This window comes from Pleuronectes platessa, chromosome 15 (genome assembly GCF_947347685.1).
Source record: "Pleuronectes platessa chromosome 15, fPlePla1.1, whole genome shotgun sequence".
Lineage (NCBI taxonomy): Eukaryota > Metazoa > Chordata > Actinopteri > Pleuronectiformes > Pleuronectidae > Pleuronectes > Pleuronectes platessa.
Genome location: NC_070640.1, coordinates 19,280,284 through 19,302,247, shown reverse-complemented (window position 1 = coordinate 19,302,247; position 21,964 = coordinate 19,280,284). Strand labels below are relative to the sequence as shown.

The 21,964-nt window shown below is 39.7% G+C and overlaps 1 protein-coding gene across 1 annotated transcript in view; it reads left to right on the top strand.

Moving 5' to 3' along the window:
* Positions 1-21,964, top strand: part of camkk1a (calcium/calmodulin-dependent protein kinase kinase 1, alpha a) — a 63,931-nt gene that overhangs the window by 14,732 nt on the left and 27,235 nt on the right. The window contains exons 2-4 of the mRNA XM_053441728.1: positions 11,697-12,149; positions 17,806-17,853; positions 20,390-20,443. Of these exons, the coding sequence (XP_053297703.1) occupies positions 11,817-12,149; positions 17,806-17,853; positions 20,390-20,443 (435 nt within the window). The 5' untranslated portion in view covers positions 11,697-11,816. The remainder of the gene's footprint in view (positions 1-11,696; positions 12,150-17,805; positions 17,854-20,389; positions 20,444-21,964) is intronic.

The window sequence follows — 21,964 nt, the reverse complement described above, 5'->3', positions numbered from 1 at the left end:
TGTGCTCAAGTTGTGACATTCACACATAGTCACTCTGGGAAATTTCTATATTTTTAGTAAATTGAAGATGCTTTCAACAGCAATTCCATGAATACATTTTCTTTAGCAATCAACAAAAACAACCAAAAAAGAAGTGATGTGAACAAGCTTCACCTTTAAAATGGCCCCAGTTCTCCTCAGTAAAGTTTTTTAAGATACTTAGAAGTTAGGTTGTTCAAATCTAGAGAACTTGCCACGGTTCTAATGTGGATTTAATCCATTCTGGTTTCTTCATATGATCCCAGACTGACTCTGTGATGTCAGGGCTCTGGGGGTCAGGGCTCTGGGGGGGGACAGAGTACTGCTGCAGGACTTGTTGTCCTTTCGGTCTCTGAAGATTGTTCTTTGTGCATCTACTTGTATGTTTCATCTGCAATTAATATGCAGCTACCACTGATAGTATTGCTATAAGATAGATAAGAACTTAAGCATGCTCAGTGTTTAAAACCTGGTACTGTACTTTATAGAATGAAAAATCCTCACCTTAGTACTGAGTGGTTAGCCGTAGTGATTTATAAGTTGGTATGTGTGTTTGATTGCACATTATGGACATGGCTCTAGGGATGGCCATGTAGGTCAGTCCTACACCCAGAGTTTGTTACCCCTCAGTTTGCATCTGGCAAAATTTTAGTCAACAATTTGGTTTATGACCAATTACCTGAAAAACTACCACTGACTCTCTAGTGCTAAATAGCAAATATCAAACTAAGATGGCAAACATTACATCCTAACATCACTCTGCATTTAGCTGGGTAGCATGTCGCTGTTAGCATTTAGCTTGAAACACCATTGGGCCTAAATGCAAATCTGCAGAGCCAGTTGTAGAGCTCTGTTTATGCAGTATGTCCAACACACACAAATCCAGGGCAGGGATAAATGACCCAATAATATCAAGATAATTTTTTTTATATCTAACAATGTAGATAATAATCATGATGTCAGATTCCATTTTTCTCTGCTCACCCTGACAGGTCGAGGCAGATGGCCGCCCACATTCTGCAAGATGTTTCTTCTTCTTCCAAGGAGTTTTTTCTCTCCACAGTCACACTCCAACTGTTGGGTCTCGACCTTGTGTTGTTGTTGTATATTATGATTTGGTGTGATACAAATAAAACCGAACTTTAAATCTAAAAAGGTACGTTCTGAATCCTGTTATCAATTGTGCTAGGTTTTCTGCTCCTCCTGCTGTGGTGCAGCGACCACCGATGAGGATTTATTTTGATACTGACATGTCAGTCTGTATCTTTTATTGCCTCTTACAATAAGTTGTCATTGACATTAAATATATTCATCCACGTCCATAGTGCTGACAGCTTCCCTTGATCACAGTTGATAGCTGATTACTAAGTTTTCTCACTATTACAGAGGTCCCTGGAGATGCAGTACACTCTGCTCCATATGAATGAGGCCCACTTAGACAAACATGATGAAGCATAATCGCTGCAGCTGTTGAATACCGCAACAGGAGGAATATGAGGAACAGTGTGCGTGTGTGTTTAAAGGAGGATGTAATCTCTCCCATAATCCTTTTGGACAAAACAAAAAAATCAAGTGTGTGTCTGGGGGTTGATTGTGTGGGCAGGTGTGCCTGTGCATGCAGACAAAAGCCATGCAAATCCAAGCTGTTGCCCAGGCTTATTCTACCATCAAGCATAAACAGCCAGGTTAATGTGCCTGCACGGCTTTCCCCTCTTACTCTTCCTGCAAATTTTTTCTCAGCAGTTAATCCTTGGCTTGAGTAAAATGGAATGTGACAGGAGAAGGCGACGGCAGAGAAGGACTGACCAACCTGTGGGCCCAGGGAGAGTGGAGCTGCAGGAAGGGAAAAGAAAAAAGAGCTCTGACTTGATATTAAGGAGCGTTAGATGGACGTAATGGTTTGTGCTGATCATGCTTTTTATTAAATCTGGGATATGAGCCAGTGAGAGTGGAGACCGTAGTCTGTAGTGAAATAGTGTCTTCTTTATTGTCTTTTAAATAGATACTCACTCTGTGAAAGAATTTTATTAGAAGAGATTTATATCATCGCTCATGTGAATAAACGCTGTTCCAAAACCGCCAAGTCTGCAGATACTGGATGGGGCACTGCATCCTCGTCCTCGTTATTTTACAATTGTCTTGACATTAAAATGGTTGCACATTACAGCAAGATATTTTATGCGTAAACTGTCTATTGAATTATTTATTTATAAAACAAATTAAATCATATTGATCACGGTGCCCTGCAGTGATTAGACAATTGTGAGCTCCTAACATTTGATTTTGTCATCTGAGATCTCATGGGATGTTTTTAATGATGTGAACAGTGGAGCAAACCCTGTACATATCCACTGCAGTGAAGTCCTCTCTAATGATCCCTCTGGCTTTGATATTGACATTTGATCATATGCAGGATGAAAATGGCTTTCAGTAGAGTCCCAGGAAAGGTCATATAGATATACAGAGATTCAACTGTACTGCATAATGTATGCACACTGCGTAAGCACCGTCAGAATTGTAAATGTTTACAATTTGTTCTGTGCAAAGCGCAGGAGGGATCAAGTCTCAAAGACTCTGCTTGTTCTTTGAAATGCAAGATAAGACGGAGCCTATTGAATTTAGGCTCCGTCGATGCATATAATAACGATGCATTTCAGCAGTCTTTGTGACTCCCCACATGCGTGCACACACACACACACACACACACTTTTAAGTTTAACGCTTACCCTTAACGTACCTTAAAACTTTACTTTACCCAGTGAAACAGAAATCAGCTGATTTCTCTCAATTTCAGGATTTAGTGGCATCTACTGCAACCAACACATTTTCCACATCTGACCATTACTAGGGCCAGAGTTTTGTTTGACCATTCCAGGCTACAGTAGACAGAAAACATTGGCTGTGTTCAGAAAGTTTAAATAATCTCTTAGTAATAGTAACAACAAATCAGATTTAATTGAAAATAGAATTAAAAAAAAAAGGACTGAAATGTTGAAACAATATAATAAAAGTTTCCTGAGCCAAACAAGCTATTCAAATGCAGCCTTGCTCCAGGTGCAGATACAAAAGTCTAATTTTAAGCCATGTTATAGTCTCTATTATTATTATTATTGAAAAATCGTATTTTCTTAACTGACTGATCAATCATTTGATCAAAATCCATCAGAACATAGAAGACAATGTTCATCGTAGCTTCTCAAGGCTCTGTGTGTTTGGCTGATTATACATCCTGTTTATATGCATTTAAAAGATGTGTGCGTATGGAAAGAGATAATTTTTGCTATGAAGCCAAAACACCCTGAATCTGAGCACAGACTCCTGTATAACCTCTCCACGTTGCTTCTGTGAGCAGTGAAATCATCAATAAATTTAGGCCCAAACCTTAACAGAACCAGCACCATGTTTGACTGATGCACTGGGGACAGCGGTCATGAGCTTTTCCATTTTGTCTGCTCAGTTCTCCACACAATCCACACTTTTTGTTCCATCAGTTCATAAAACTTTGGCTCTAGCTACAACTTTTTGTAGCATTGGAATGATTTTCTGCTTCCCGAACCTGTGCTCCTCGCTCCAGCAGCTCTTTTATAAATGTTATAGTTTTCCAACTCCATTTTTTAGAATGTGCCCAATTGATTTTAGCAAACCAATTACCTTTGATAATCTCTTACATCATAATTTTCCTTACGTACATAGTCATCTCTTGACTCCTTATATTGATAGAATCCATTGAGCAGTTCTACTTGCTGCTTATCTACGTATCTGATATGTATCTGGTAACAAATCCTAAACTAAAGCTACTTGAGAAAAGGAAAATCAGTAGATATTCAAATTTACTAAATATTGGAAATGATTTCTTACCAAAATACTTGCCCACATACTTACCAAATATGTGGGCAATATATTTTTCATCAAAGATTTGATGTGGAAGAATAACTGTACAAAAGAAGTGCTTTTGATTTAATCTTTAGAAGTTGCACAAGTGAACATAAGTAACTGGACTTGCTAGTTTTCCTTGAGGATGTTTAACCTCTCATCATGGAGGCTAATTTAGTTTTCACTGAGTTTTTACCACCGGTTAAACCATTTCAGACATGACTTGCAGTTAAAGCACGGAGAACTGGTTTCACAAATGCACAACACAGCGGGATGTTCTCTGCGTTCACAGGACGCGTTCACAACTGCAACAAATCCTCTGTATTATTTAGACAAAGGGTGTTGCAGTCGGTTGCAGCAGGCAGAGGCAGGAAGTAACATATTAATTCTGCCTTGGATATCATGTTTTTTTTTTTTTGTGACAACACACAGACACTGGTGTTGACTCTTATCACCATTAACTCTCTAGATTTTTTGTCGGTGTCCTCTACGTGTATGGCGACGCTTCTCTACTGGGATATTTGTATTATTTTAGTTTTTTTGCATCTGTCGGGCAGCAGACGATCCCCCACAGTGTTCACGCATCTTATTCTCCCGACATTTTGAGGATTTTTATACTCGGGTGGCCAGGCGGAGAAAGCTGGCAGATATCCGGAGACTCTCACTCGGATGTTTGCGTCCACACATGTTTCCGCTCCGGAGAAAGTGTGGAGGGTCTGCGGAATTCAGTGCATGTCTAAAAGCAGCTATTGTCAAGGTGTAGACATTCCCTGGAGTTAAATGGTTCGGAAACTTGTAGGTGGCTGAAAGTCTTCAATCACCTCTTCTGTTAAGTGATGGATTTCCAGGTTGGCAAAGATGGCTTCCATCACTTCCTCTTGCAGTGGACCAGATCATCCCAGTAGCTGTATGTCTCAATGCTGGTCTGTTACAGGATATTACCCACATTACTTCATAGACTCTCCCACAGAGCTGAAGGCAGTTTGTTTCACTGCACAATATCTAGATGATTCTCCCTGTAGTGCACTGTGGTTACTTTCAGATATTGCACAATATCGGATCCCTGCTAAGTCAATTCTTACAGGTGAAGCCCTGTGGTCTCGGTATAGTCTCCATCAATATGTGCTCTGTTCTGCTCAGGAGTGCACTTAGTCAACAGCATGAAATGAGCACATGCCTCTGATCTTGCAACACGGGACATTACAGAAACCTGACAAACTGACACAACCCATCAGTGGTTTTAATGTCATATGCACATGTAATCTACATTTCGTAAATGTGTAAAGACGAAGCAATCACAGCTGATTGCCTTTGAACCGGTTGAAAAGGGTGCGCAGCTACACCTCACTTAACACATTCCGTTTCACGGTTGATGAGTAGTTTGGCTGAGAAGGGAGACGGTGAAGAAATCCACTGTTGCCTCTCATCAAAGGAAGAGAGCACCACCTGAATGCTTTCAACTCACCGAACCCTGTGCAATCAGCATCTCCCTTGAACATGCAGTTACATGGATACAGACTTTCTTTCCCCAGAAAACATAAATCCATGCACCACTAGCCTTTAAGCCCTTTCTTTAATATGCACTGTTGACTCTGTGCCTTTCTCCTTGGTCTTTGTCATGGACACCAGAGGAAGTGAAGAAACCTTTCAATTAAACATAACATTGCAGAAGACCTTTATAAGTGAACAACCACCTGATGGATTTTCTTTTTCTGGGTGTAATCAGAGCACAGTTTCCTCCAGAGTTTCTTTACCGGTGATGCAAGTTTTTTTATATTCAAATCAATATTTCATTTTTTTTGTTCTCTTGCACAATTGGAAAAAGAGATATGAGCTTGAACTGTTGGACCGTGTCACTGCAGCAACAGGTTTTTTACAATTTTCCTGATTGATTCGATTAACAGCAGAGTACTGACCAGTTGTTAATAAGCTTTTTTATTTGATTCACTGAAATATATGAATAAAGATTAAAGACCCTGAGATATATAAAGGAGCAAGTTGAAGAAATAAGGTCAAGTACAGTATACCCAAGTGAATCGATGAATTTTGGTTTGAAAACATTAAATTAATTCAACTTTGCTTTAGTTGTCTGACTTTGAATTTGTTCTTGTGTTTAGTGAGAATAACTATGACGTTTAACGTCATTTAACCATATACATAAAGTACTTTTTATGTGATCCCGAAGAATATACCGTGGAGTAGATTCACACAGAGGCTGTACGCCTTCATGTTGGTCTCTAGAGGATATTTATACATCAGGTTTACATACTCTCTCAGAGCTGAAAGAATTTTGTATCACTATCACTACTTTAGCTCCTGGAGTCTCTCTAAAGCTACATTTTATAAGGAGCAATAAATACATACATCCAATTAAATAAACATTTACAATTTTTAAACATGTTTCAGAGACCCTTTATTGAGCATCATATTGTCCTGTTAGAGAGTGACAAAAGAAGAAACAGAAATTATAATGTAATAAACACATCAGTTCAAATAATACTAAAGTAAGAGTCTTTTACCAATCACCCAATGGCTGTTGGATAGATAGATGGATGGATAGATAGATAGATAGATAGATAGATAAACTTTATTGTCTGTCCCAAAGTAACAGAAAATCTTCTTTAGACCGGGCTCAACAAATATTCACATTTGAAACACACAGTTCATATTTATAAACAAGGCTCAACGATTACATTTAAAACAGATGGCACACATCTAAACATTTAACACCTATGATTTGATGTCGTAAGCAAACTTCTTACTCCCTTTCTGTTTCTTGTTTTTTGGGCTTTTCTTTGGCTGGACGACCTCATCAATGAACTTCTCACTGTCCTCGTCCTCTGAACTGCACTTGGCAGTAAGCTCTGCGTTTAAGCTTATTGCTCACCGCATGAGAAACTTTCTCCAGTATAATTTTGAAGGTTTTTTTCCTCATATTTGTTTTCTCTCATGAAGATAGGCCTCACTCTCAGTTTTTTATTCTCCTCGCTCATTTTGGAGCATCTCGTGAAGGTCATGTATGTTTTGAGTCAAGAAATGTTTCCGCTCAAGGTCCTTCCGTTGGCTCTTGACAATGATCCTTTCTTAAATGAAGCTGCAAGTTGCTATGCACCCTTTCTCTGGCTCGTCAGCCCTCAAATGATCAGTGTTACTGACGGTTAAACCAAACTCTGTTTGAGTCCATCTCTGAGGTCTTGATTTGAATGACCTGCCAGTTGGCAAGTGTTTGTTTTAAATTCTCCATCTCTGCACGAGGGGCCTTCACAGTGCTCAGCAGTTCTTTTTCACTTTGGAGAAGATTGAAGGACTCACTTATGTTCTGATGTGAGAAGTTCTGGTGATGTCATAAAAAAGGATAAATTAAGAACATAACATGATTCAAAGTTGATATTTTTGTGGTATTATTGGTTCACCATAATCTGCCTTTATTTTGTTAAAGCCTGGAGGACGAGATGGGTGATCCAAGTATATCAATTTCACTGTTATGCTAACTTCACTTCTCTAAAATCATTTAAAGATCTTTTGGAAATTCAACAAAATGTTTTATAACTGTGCTTTGCAACTTTTATAGGAATAAATCCATACCAGATGTAAACACTCAAACAGTGTGTCAGCCACAATATGTAAAGCTGGAGAGAAATACATTTCACCTCACATATTTATATGATAAAATGGATGGATGCGGCTGAATCTGATAAGGTTTGTGAAAGAAAGTATTACACCTGATAAAACAATGTCCTTTGTAATGAAAATGTGTGGTTACCTGCCTCTGTAAGCAAATAAAAGTCTCTCCAGCCAAAATGGATAACCAAACCTCGGCTGCTCCCGCCTGGAGCAGGATATTGCTCACACATGCAGCCGGCTCAATGGAGCTGCAGGGGAGACAAACGCGTTTCAAGAGAAGGATTATCACTAGTTGTGATAGGAGGTGGCAAAATATGAAAGCTCCTTTTTGTATTTGCTGAAATAAGTCAGGGGTCAAACAATGCATTTCCTCTTGCTGCTGTCTGTCTACATTTTTCTTTTCCTGCAGTCTGAATTTACATTAGTTTGAATAATGGTCATTTAAAATATGCAAATTGGAATCTGCAAATCATGTTGGGTTGTGTGAGTGTGTGTGTGTGTGTCATGAGCAAACGGTGTCTATGGCTCCCAACACACACACGAGACTCAATATATGAAATGACTATGCACAAAAAAATTGCTCACTTACCTTTTATATTTGCATATTTTATGTTACCAGGCAAATACAAAGCTTCAATGGAAAAATGGGTTTATAATGGAGTTAAAACAACTCTTGGTGATATAATTTTGATATTTTAAAAGGAAACTGTGATGGTGATGTTCTACTCCTCGAGTCCGACCCATCCAGATGTAGAGTCTATGAGCCGGCCGTCGGCAGAATCTCATATTGCATTTTCCTCTTAATGTCATATCTGCCTGTAACCAAAATTGCCTTTGCTCCAGGAAGCAGCTACAGTGGCCCTCAGTAGAGCACGTACCTCTGCTAGCCCCCAGCAGTCCTTTTGAATTCAATCAAGCTGCAACAAATGTCATACAGTTTCTAAATGTGCCTGTTTTTTAGTTTTTTTCTCATCAAGATTCTTGAATTATTCCCCAAATGAAAACTGGGAAAAAATGTTGAAAAACACCCTATTTCACAATGTTAAAGAAAGAAAATGAATTCCTGCATCTGCCCCAACATGTATTGGGTTCTCTCTTGACCCATAACCGACTGTACACCAAGCTTTGTGTGAAACCAACCAACAAACCAATGGACAGGGGTTAAAACATAATTACTACCTCGGAGCTAGCAACCTACTGGCTGAAAGTGAGATGCCTTGGCTTGTCTTTGTTTTGGGGAGCTGTTGTGGATCCATCTCTAAGTCCTTGTTTCCATCAAAACAAGTTCAGCCCCCGGCATCGTTCACATTTCTTCAGCCTCGTACCACCTATGGGGTAATTGTTATTTAAAGAAATACTAATAAGTCAAAGCTATGTTTCCTCCATATAAGGATGATCATTTGTGCATTCAGACCATCACTGTCACTGACTACTCCTCCAGACATTCGTCCACTGCAGGTATAAGTCTAAGCTTCCATCTCTGCGTCATCTTTTCAGTGTAATTTTGCTACCAGTTAATCACTCATAAGCCTTCAGGCAGATTTTATATTTCAGCTGTCCTCGTGCAGCAGGTCAACCCCGGTCTATCCTGTAATCCCACAATGCCTTGTAAAGCAACAACCAGTGGAACACTGCATTGTCCTTGTGCCATATTCAGTAGAGTTCGCAGCCATGCTCGCAGCTGCCTCTCAGTACTTAAACAGAGCTTTATTTGGGATAAAAATGCTTATCTCACTTGTCAAAATGCTAAAATGGCGGTGTTAAGCTTGTGTATATTTTTTAATATACATTCACCATCTTAATATAATGTCTCATGAATTGGTAATTGCAGTTAAATCCAACGTGAAAACTAAATTTATTCTATATTTTTTTAGTTTTTCATGTACATATATACAATTCTGACTGGATGTTGTTTAAGCCAAGTTCATGCACGTGCCTTTCAAAGTTCACACTGCAGACTTGCTGTCTTTTGCTCAGTGGCTTGGGCCGAGATCATCCTAACCAACAAGACCAATCAATACTTTGTTGTCACCACGTGTGATCGGTGATCTGTGTGCAAAACCAAATTATGTTGCTTTTAATGAGTCTGAGTTTACACATGTGTCCGATCATATGCTGTGAGTGCGTGTATGGATGAGTTCATGTTTAGCGACTGTCCACAGACAAAATGGGCCGGAATTTTGTGTTGCGTGAACTTGTCTTTAATAAGAAGGTTCCTTTTATTCCTTTTTCAACCAGTTCATGCTGAGATATTTCACTTTAAACCCCAAAATAGCATTGTCAAGGTAACACTAGAGGTAGAATGCATGCAGTCCCTCCAGTTGTTGTTAAATTATATCTGTCTGGAGTAAACTGGTGGACTGAATATAAATATATAATGCATTTTGCATTGAGTCGTGATTGTATACAAGTGCCTGAATTGGTGTGACCTACCTGGACCGGGACGAAGTGGAACACTGTTATTTTTGAATATGAAGCTCTAACCACCTGACACATTTCAGGAATAGCATTACATGGCCCATTTAGTGAACACCTCTTGTCTAATATCCAGAGAAGTGACTTCGACTCCAGTCTCTCTCTTCAGTCTGTCTTTTCATGGAACATGCACAGACCCAGGTGGCTCCTTACAGATGAAAACAACCACCATTCTTTTTCCTCTTGATTTGTGCTGTTACAAAGATACATAATGTTAGAGAAAAGGGATTTAAGTACCCTTTTACCTCGGATGAGTGTGCAGACCCACTTTGCATATCTGTGTTCTTCCACCTGAATCAGATGTCGTGAAGAGCTTTGATATTCGCTGGCTGTCTGTCTGACTTGATTCTCATTAGAGATGAAAGGCAACAAAGGCAATAAACAAACCCTGCTAAATGACTGGGTACACACACACTCTATGAAAAAAATATCTGCAGGATAATTTATGTGTATATTTCTCTGTGTGTCAGTCCAACCTCAAGTATTTCATAGAGATCAAGGGAACCAAAAGGCATAAAGTGTGGTTTGTTCAGCTAAATTTGACATGGTTTTGTTTGGGGTTTATTTTGATCTACGACATGTCAACAAAGAGATTGCAATTTATTTTTCATGTCTGCTTGTTTTTTCTTGACTTTCACAAAATGTTGTAAGATATTGATCTGTGGCAATAACAGAAGTCAAGGATTTTGACTGACATGGGTTGGTTATATGGACAATATTACATTTCGCAACCATATACACATGTATGTGTGTATATGGGGAGACTGAGAGTATCTAACAGTATATCAAGTTAGCCTCACCAGTTGCTCTCTGATTGACAGTCCGTGTCTCCACCACTGGTCCAGACTGAAACATGTCAACAACTACCAGAGGGATTGTTGCTAATGATCAAGGGACGAGGTTTGGGTTCAAAAGTGAGAGGGAAATACATGTAAAATGCAACATTAATTAATGCATCCACATCGTTCTTTTTAAATTATGATTGACGATTAGGATTTTCTCTTGTATTTACTTTGTTATATTTGATGTTCAATCTCTTAAGATAACTGATTAAAAATACTAGCGTACATTTTATTTTTTCTTTCCATTGGAAAAATATGCAAAGAAGTGAGCTGTATCTTTACAGCCCAGAGTAATATCTGCCGGTCTTTATCTAACATACACAGAGGCTAAACTGAGATGATTAACCTTGCAAGATGAGATAAGAAAAGATCAAGTTTATTGTTCCCACACCGGGGAGGTTAACTTGTTGTAGCATAGAATGAGGTAAACAAGTGAACACGTTAAATTATAAAATTACATTAAAATAAATTATATTAAACACCTTTCACTACATACATATATATTATTTTTAGAGAGACATACTTGGGTAAATAAAGTGCAGTGGCACAGGATGATTGCACAATGATTTATACTGTGTAGTAAATATCTCTTCATACATATTGCACAAATACACGTGTGTGTGTGTATATATATATATATATATATATATATACATACATACACTGTTATAAGTATATAGGCAGGTAAAATCTATACCTCTGAACCATAAGAAGGGCTGTAGTCTTTTTAACTGGTAGAAACAAAAGTCATACTCCAGTCAGCTTTATTTTACAAGCATGAAAATTCTCTTGTTTTAGAAAAAGCAGATCCACTCATTTCACTGCATCTTGACTGAGCTCTTCTCCCCCTCCCCTCTGTTCCAGCTCACTGGGACCCTGAACATCCTGACCATAGGCCAGCCAAGGTCACGTTGATGCTGGTGGGCACCCCCCAGTATTCTCCCCGCCACCTCCTCCTGCATTGCTCCCATCTACCCACCGGCCATGGCTATGAGCAGTGACCCTGGCTGCGAGAGGCTCGACCCTGACTCTGCCGAACAGGCCGCCGGCCTCACGGACATCATGGCTGCCATGACGACGAAAGATTCAGGCGGCTCGACTGCCAACGGCGTGAGAAACGGGGGGGCTCAGCAGGAGGGGGCTCAGGCCAAGAGGGCTCATCCGTTGCGGCCTCACCTGACTGGAAGGAAGCTGTCGCTGCAGGAGAGAGGCACTTATCTGTCATCAGGCTGTGGAGGAGGCTACACACACATCTCCCCTCGTGTGGCTCGCAGGCCCACGGTGGAATCCAAACGTGTGTCTATATCTGACTCTCAGGTGAGGAAGTCATTTTTATTAAAGATGATCATGATTAAATCCTGAAATGACCTTAAAGGGCCTATATTGTGTAAAACCCAATTTCTGGGCTTTTACTATCCGTAATGACTTGAACAGTCACTCCGCGGACTTCTTCACTCAGTCCATTCTAAGAGATATGTTATTGAAATGTCTCGTTTCGTACTTCCTCCCCCGTATGAGTCATTCAGTATTGAAGAAACACTGCAGCGTGGAGGGACGCAAGGAAGAGAATGTGTCTGTGCACATTCCTCCTAAGAATGTTAGTGTTGGAGACCAGCGGTTACACTTTCTTTCTTCTGACGTGCTGTGTCACATTGCTCACTGCGGGGTTACGTCTACGTTACTCAGTACTGAAACTCCGTTGTTAAACTCCGTACTGTAACTCGGGACGTTACTCATACGTTGAATCTCCTGCTAAAACTTGAACAGACATGAGGAACGGTGTAACTTCCCCTTCAGTAACATCCTGTTGAAACCGACTGTAAATATGTGGTTGTCTTCTATAGCGGTATCCTAACATAGCGTGAATAAGCCAGAAAGAGACCGGTGATAGGCCTGGTCTCAATTCGCTCAAAGTGCAGTCAGACAATCAGAGGAGGGGCTCAAGAGACAGGTGATACTGTGATAGAAATATCTCATATATGAATATAGATTGAATATTTTCAATCTTGTGGGTCATTAGCTGAGAAAGAAATGAGAACCCCTGTATGTAAGCTTTTTTATTTTAATGCGTCATGTGCCCCTTATATAATTATTCAATGATCTACACTGTATGCACATCTGTGTCATTATGAAGTGTGAGATCACTATGTTCTGCTGTTGGCTTTGTACGGCCAGATGCGCCGCAGCAGAAGTGAAGGGTGATTCGAGATCAGTTGAGAATTTGCTGTGGAACGTGTCATTTTTAATGATATCGAATATAATATAACTTGTCTGACACTGTGTTCAGGTCACCTCTCATCCTCTGATTTGGTAAAGGCTTTGTTAGCCGCTATACTGGAACCGTCAAATGCTTGTTTCATTTCATAACATTTATTTGCAGCGTCAGTGTCTAAATATACCAACTCCATCGCCTGCTCCCTGTGGATTTAGAGCTGACAAACCCACACTGATGCAAACAATAGGTCCGAACTGTAGCTTTCATATATGATCCAATCAGTGTGGACAATAGAACATCTACATTATATCATCTTAAATGTACAAAATTAAAGGTAAAGCTTCCTGACCCCAGGAGAAGAAGCAGTTTACCCCTAGAAGCTCATGAGCAGGAAACAAAGCCTGTCAATCAAACTTAATCATCAACTCAGGGGAAACCAGCAATCACACTGTTTACTCATATCAAGTCAGCATTCAGCTTATCTGACGGACCAACATCATACAGATGGTAAAATGATGATGCAAGAGGCAAATCCCCCCGTCTCTGCAATGAGGAGGATACTGAGCTACATTGGTCCACTGGTCAAAAAGTAGTAATCTCACAATCTGGCCTCTCAAATTTTGAGATGCCTACATTTTTGTTTTGATAATGTGAATAAAGCCTTATATGGGAAGATCGTAAATTAAGAACAAATAAAGTTAGAATATTACAAGGAATAAGTCATAATTTATTTATATTTAGAGAAAAAAGTTGTAATTTAACAAAGTAAAATAAAATTACAAGATTAAGTTGTAAGTTATTGAGAAACACATCATAATATCATGAGAATAAAAACAAATTCCACTCCTTCTGGATCCAAAATCTCATTGTTTCTTGAGAAACTATGAAACCCCTTTGAATATCACAGTTGTAATTAAAAAAATTCTCACAGTCGATGACTTCTAAACTTGTCCTTGAATTTCTTGCACAATCTTTAAAAAATTGGAATAATGTTGAGCTGACCTGACACAAGATGAAGTATTTTGATAAGTGTGGAACTTAACAAGATGCTTCACATAATTCTACTAATGTAAAAAAAATTTCTCCTAAACTTACAACATTTTCTTCTAATAGTACAACTTTATTCTCGAAATCTTAAACGTGTTTTACCCCTTTAAATGGCCCTAATACTCGTAAACAACCCAACTTTCATAGCAGAAGAACTTGCATGGGGTGACACCTGAATTTCCTAGTTCCTCCTTTTTTAGAATCCACATTGAACATAAAAACAGTAATGACCTGAACAGAATATTTATCAAGGATTTTTTTTAAATAGCTGATGCCTTCGTTTTTCTTTGTCTTTGTGGAATCTCAGTTTATTGTTTTCTGCAGTCTGGGCAGGTACACAGACCCTCCTGTGTATTTCACAGTTTATAAATATAACCGCAGTAAAAATAAAATGTGGAAATGATTTACATGGTCATGTTCTCTTCCCCCTCCTCATTATAGAGAATGTCCTTCCTGTGCAGTTTGGGAAGTCCAGCACTAATCCACATGAGGAAGTTGTGTGTGTGTGTGTGTGTGTGTGTGTGTGTGTGTGTGTGTGTGTGTGTGTGTGTGTGTGTGTGTGTGTGTGTGTGTGTGTGTGTGTGTGTGTGTGTGTGTGTGTGTGTGTGTGTGTGTGTGTGTGTGTGTGTGTGTGTGTGTGTGTGTGTGTGTGTGTGTGTGTGTGTGCTTATATAACAGTGACACTAAAGCACAAAAGCCTCTTACTCGTTTTATTTATTGCAGGCAACTCTGCTCTGAGTTCTCATTCCCGACTTTCTCATCACATTTGTTGTGGTTTGACTCTTTTGTACACACAATAGCTGTAATTTTTAAGGTACGAATGTTTTTGGAGCACAATGGCTGGTCTGTTTTGTGGTTTTAATTTTAGGATTAAGTAAATCCAGAGAAAAATACCCCAAATATATGGTGCTCAATGTGCGTGTTCTTCTGAAAGCATGATGTTTTATGTCAAAACAGGATATTAAATTGTGTTTATTTATGTAGGGGCTATTCACAGGGATGAAACCATGAAGACAAATAATGGGTGACTATGACTCCCCACTCCTCTCCCACCAGTAACCTGTATTGACAGCAAGGAAATGAAACAACAATAAACCTTGTGACAGGAAGGCTCCACACATACTGATACTTACATTGACCACATTGTGTCTAAACTGGCTACAAACACTTGGAGGGGGAAGTGATGTGGGAAAAACCCATAGTCCCTTTTTCTCGTACTTAATGCCTCGTATTAAGTTTTTGCACTGGAATGAAAATTAGGATATTCACTCACATTTACATTGGAATCACAATAAGACCAATACAAATGAAGAGAAATGCTTTAAATGTTCATACAGGCATGTCAGATAGGAATTAAAATATTTAAAGCTGAGATCTTTTGCTTTCTCTCACTTTTCTCTTAATAAATATATGTTTTAGTTAACGCCACGTTATAAGCTTTAATGCCAGATATGGTCATTAAAGCATCACTGGAGCAATGACGAAGGTTTCAACCCATCTATCTTCACAGTACATTAGTAAAGTAAATGATGCAGTTGTCTCTATTCTTAAAGGATCAGTGTGTAAGATTTTTGTGAAAGGGATCAATTGGCAGAAATAGAATGTAAAATAGCCCTTTGGATGTTTATAATACTTTATATTTAGCGGGGCCACACCAGTCAACTACATCATTATGGCTGAGGCTGGTGGCCTCTTTCGAATACCTTTCAGATGTATTTTAAAGCAGTGATATTGCTGACATCTATCTCTTTAAAAAATGTCTGAAAATATTTGTGATATTCTTTTGTATTTGCGTTCAGATTTTTAAATGTGTTTACATGGATCAGAGGCTCCAGCTCCACAACAATTCATAATGCATGCTGTGTTTCAGTGCTGGAAGAAAACTTGAGATATCCGGCTTTTTTGTTTTATAAGTGGGAAAGAATTTTTTTTCTAAAGAGACAAAATACCTCATCAGCTCTTGTTCAGAACCCAATGATTTTAACTGAAAATTCTTATCTTCATCATTTGTGGCTATACCCAGCCTAATGTATGTTTTAAACCACTTCTGACAGGGAGTGGCATTTCTAACTGTAGTCTAATTTCTCTGCATACAGTTCTTTGCTGTTTTCTTTGATGCCACAAGTCAGATCTGCCATTTGCACCAGCACACACTTTATAAAACAACACATAACGAAGCCCGTGGTATCCACAATATTGCACCATTCTATCAAAATCGATTGTAAAATGACAGGAGTGAGTAATTATCTTAAATATTTAAATATAATCTAATACTATTTCCCTTTTATATTACAGACTTCCTGAGGCAAACATGCACATTATTCATAAAGGGACCGGAATGAATGGCCATTGGTTTCAAATTGCACAGTGACGGTGATCTATGTGTTATACACTGATATTGATCAGTAGCTGAGTAATGGATGGGGAAATGTGGAGAGATGGGTGTGTTGCATACTGAGGGAAGATGATGGTGGGGGGGGCTGCACTGTTCATGTAAAGCAACAGTCTAACGTGACAGTGACGGAAACAAAAAGATGTGTTGGGGCCCAGTGGAGCATTCGGCTGGAATTTATTTGTGTGTGCATGTGGCAGATGCGTTTAAGGCTTTCTGCATGGCCCTCTTTATCCATCTGCGCGGAGAGTGTATTAACTGCACTGCAGCGCCCAGGAGCCTATGAGCATGTGCCGACAAACTCTGAACCCAATGGAACTCCTCTCAGACAATCCCTCCCATTGCTCTTTTCTCCGGATTCTCCTCATTTGCCTTTCCCTTTATCCTCCTCCGCCCTATTTTTTATCCTCCCCCTTATCGCTCGCGAAATCCAAGCAGCTCTTTCCCAGAGTTTCCCCTCAACCACTTTTTCATAACCCCTGCGCACACTATACTTTACACCATCCTACCCTAAAGTGCATAACCCCATCCTCACATCTCCTGCAACACCAACAGTAAAACTCGGTTCAAGCTTCATAACGAGCTTGTTACGTAACCCACTCCAGAATACCTTGCCTGGTGCATTTCCCACACCACGAGTTGGTGCTTTGCTTTCCGTCCTGCCGCCATTATATATATATTTTTTTGTTACATCTTTGATCTCCTGTCGCCTCTCATCCTTTTAACATGTTCCAGTATTGAGCCTCAGGCACTGGTCTGGCTCACAGTAAAGCCATCCCCCCCCTCAACTGTAATGAGAAATCCACTTTAAATCCGTTTCCTCCTCCGCTCTGCCTGTCTCTGCTCATGGACTTTACCGTCTGTGGACCCCCTCCTCCTTCTCAGCCTACCTCCTGTAAAATCATCCCCCCACCACCACCACCACCTAACTCCTCTCACCCAGCCCCCCCCCCCCCTCCTCTGTGTCCTGCTGTGGTATCCTCTCCTGTGCCCCTGGCTGACTCCGTGCTGTAGCGGTGGTTGCTATGGCACTTCAAATCAGCCATTTAAGCGATGGCACCTTAATGGATTTGCAGACAGTAAACAGAAACTACAGAATGCATCGTTACTCAGAAATAAATGGCTTTCAGCACAATCACACACACAATCACACACAAACACACACACACACACACACACACATACAGAGGGAACATTTTGTTCTGGTACCAGAGGCAGCCCTGTTTCTCTTGGCCTTCGATGATACAAAACATTCACTCTGGTGCTGATCATGTTTTTATTGATGATTCACGTCCTTCTTTTTCTCTCCCCCTTCGCAGGACTGCATCCAGTTGAACCAGTATAAGCTGAAGAGTGAGATCGGAAAGGTGAGGTTGGCCTATGTTCATCTTTAGGAAAAGTTTAGGAAAATTACTCTAGCTATAGGGAAAGATCGGCCCTTTAGTCAGTTGACAGGGGGAAAAAAACGAATTCCCTAAATAATCATACACAGTGCAGGAAGTCATGTGAGGCCTCAGCTGTTTACCTCTTGCCTCTTTAACCTTACTGCCTGAGTTAATTTCCAATTATAGAAAAAAAATATTATTTATGTTTTTGGCTGTCATACAGATGCTAAATTAAGTGGAGGTTATTAATTTCAATATAGCATTTACAGTAGATATAAAATTAAGGTATGAGGCAAATTAGCGACAGTAGGCATAATGGGGCATAACCTTAATTTAACATTTTCCAGTCTCTTGTATGTAGATTGATGCTGCTTTTGATTGAAATTGAACAACAACATATGTTTCTGTGCAATCATTGCTGTTCCATCATCATAGTATTTAAAATACAGCTTAATACCTCAAAATAACTTTGCTGCATATTCCCAATGGGCTAGTATGTTTTTTCCACTTCGACCACTAGATGGTGGCAGAGTGCTTCCAATGCCTTCCTAGGTATGTGTAGTATTTGCACCATCAGGCACAATCGTCACCTCGGCGGCATTAAGACCGGAAGGGGGTTTGAGGCAAATTCGCGACATCCGTCTACAAGGGGTCAAAGTCAAAACAATCTCTAATTCAGCACATCTGTATTTCTTTAAAAATCTTAAGAAGAGCAGAACTGGTAACTACTTTTTATGCAAAACAACATTATCTTCTTAAGTCATTGTTTTAACTTTCTGGTATTAATTAAAAACTCGGCACTTGACCTAGATAATGCTGTTTCATATTTTGTTCACTCTGTTCAGACAAAAGTCCTTGGCCACAACTCTCTGTACCTTTTATAGTTACTCAGGTCCTGTTTTTTTGGACATAAGATTTTATTAGCTCATCAAGGAGGTTATGTTTTAATTGGTGTTCGTTGTTTGTCTCATCTTGCAAAAACTACAGGATGGATAACCATGAAACTCTGTAAAAGGATGTGGTGTGGATGAGGAGAGAATCCATTATCTTTTTGAAGGGATCTGAATAAATGGGAGGATCCAGGATTTTTTAAAATTTTCTCTGCAGTTTTTCCCACAGTGTAAGAACGTCGCTTTTATGTGTACAATTGCTTGTGACTGAGGTGCACTGATACAAAATTGATTGACAGGTTCTTGCCATTTGTGGGAACACGCACATCTGAAACTAAAGCTGTTTTCAGACATGCACTGAACTCTGCAGATCCCCCGTATTTTCTCCAGAGGAGGTGCGTGTGTCTCCGCATGGCCCCCTAGTATAACGTCTGTAGAAAGTCAGGACAATCCAATGTGAGCGCACAGCAGGGTGTCCCCTCTGGATTCACCGCCAGCAAGTGGGTGGCGGGTTATGACGATTATGTTGAGGATTTGTCTTTGTTGTGAATGTCTCTGCGTGGTGCTAAATGCTAACATATGAATACATTCTCATGTTTAGCACATTTTTACAGTACATATATATATATATATTAATGGTTCAGTGTGTAAGATTCAACTGAAAGGGATCTAGTGGCAGAAATTGACAATAAATTAATCCTAGAGACGTGTTCATTAGTGTGTAATCATCTTATTTTTAAGAATAGTCCTTTTCTTTAACCCTAATATTATCCCTTTATTTTTAAATTCTTTATATTTACATTGGGAGCGGGTCCTCTCCGCGGAGGCCACCGTGTTGTGTAAATAAATCTAAACTGGACAAACTAAACACTTTGAGTTTTAATGAATCACTTTACCTTTAAATGGTAAAAAATTGTTTAAACATGGATGGTGTTTGGTAATGTTTGGATGAATTCACTCCCAGTGAAAACCAGATTTTTTTGAGTCATTTGTTCAGAGCCAGCTGGCAGTTTAAGCCGTCAGAGACATCAGTGGTGATGTAACTTGGTTTGTTTTATTCATGTGAGTGTATGATCGACTTTAAAAGCAGTTAATGGTTCTTTTTGCACTTATCAAGAAGAAACATGTGTGGGTGTGTTTGTGCGTGTGTGTGCATGTGTGTGAGAGCAGCCATTCTGTGCTGTCAAAGGATAGAATTGTTGTGTTTGAAAGGAAACTCATCAGATCTGAAGAACTTCTTTGTATAGGATTGACAGAGCTCAATTCATTACCTTGCAATCTCAATTCGTTTTTAGATAAACATTTCTGCTTTTATGTAAGAATTTTCCCGATAACACATTTCGTGTCTACAATGAAAGAAAATTATACTCTTAAAAATATATTATGAAACTCTTTTCATAATTGTGAGTTGGGATTTAATAGATAATACATTATTCTACTTGCACTGTTGATTTACACTATTCATTAATGTGATTTCTTAGTGTCAGTTTGATTTATCTCATATTAAATATTTGGGGTTCCATAAATGTGGAGCTAAACCACAAAAGTATCACTGAATGATAATTAAATGATGTTGATGGTGTTGTGTCCATCCACATGAATATGACTCTCATATTGTTGTGTTGCAGGGCTCCTACGGTGTGGTCAAACTTGCCTACAACGAGGATGATGACAAGAATTATGTAAGTCAAGGTAGTCGCTTTACTTTTCAGCTGTTGTCAGAGGATCCTGTGAAAGGCTGTCGCTCTGCCACGCAGCCGTCACTGCTCTCCTTTGAGTTTTTCATCCATTCCCCCTGCATCCACTGTCTAGACAGACCAGCTTTGCAGGATCCCACCAGGCCTATTGATTTTTCTCTTCCCCCTTCAACCTCGCTGCTCAGCTCTGCGTCCCATCCACTCGCGTTGCACCAGTCGCCGCAGAAGAAATGTAGAAAAGAGAGCGACTTCTGCTGCCACGGAAGGAGCATCTGCGATTTTACTCATCAAATCGTTTTTTCTCTTGCTTTGAGGTCAGTTTATGTGGGAGAGGTCATGTTGGGCGCTTCCATCAAGGTGAACTGTTTCCCATTAAAGCTTTGCGACCTCAGCCCCACTGCACAAAAGCTGATTTATGTTTTAACATAACTGAACTGCCCCGTGCAGTTACCTTGAAAGTGTTTGGATGACTCGTGTAGACTTGAGATGTACTTTTGAACTGGAGCCAGCTGGGAGCTCAGAGCCAAACACAACCCGATATTTGAAAGATGGGAGCTGGTAAATGTGCTGATGCTGAACTGTAAATAGCAGGAGTTTGTGTAAGAACACCGACCAGGCCTATAACATAAATGAAAGTTCCTTACTCTCTCTGGATTGGACACATAGTCTTAATTGATGCCTTCTTCAGTGACAGCAAAGACGTGTTCTCTCGGGGACACTGACTACGTTTACGTGGAAACCAATCTTTAGATAATAACCTGATTAAGATAATCATCTGGCATGACACTCATGTAAGCAGCATTTTTATAGAATAACAGCATTAAGGCTACATTCACACTATTAGGTTTTCCTGCAGTTTTCAAATGGAAGCGTAGTAGTAGTGATGTGGAGTATTCTGATCTCAGTCACATTCTGTAGACATACAATAGATATGTCTAAATCTCATTAGAGCGTCCTCTTGGAGTTTTCACAGCATTTTGTCACATTGACATACAGCAGGTACAAAGTGTGATGATCTGACTGCTCTGTTAACATCATAATCTTTTCAGTGAGTTTCTTTTCACTCAGTCGGAACTTTATTATAAAAAATCTAAAAGGGAGATTAAGAAATATACATTGCAGCTCTCTTTTTATTACCTCCACAGTCTTTCCCATCCATCCCTTATAAAGCATAGCGAGCTTTCATGTTTGCTGTGCACGTATCTACCATTTGTACTTTCCATCTTTGCTCCTGGTTTTATGTTTGATATTTATTGCTGATAGAAACCTCTGGAGGCAGACTATATTGCACTCCTCCTCAATAACAGACTCATCTGCAGTAACACTGACAGGAATCAGGAGAGGACCAGCTGAGTAATGGTGGCGTGAAAGGTTGGTCCTATTTCCTGACAGTCTGAATTGGTTTCACATGGAACTGATTGGATTTTTCTACACGAAGCGGCACAAGTATCAACACGCACGCACGCACGCACGCACACACACACACACACACACACACACACACAC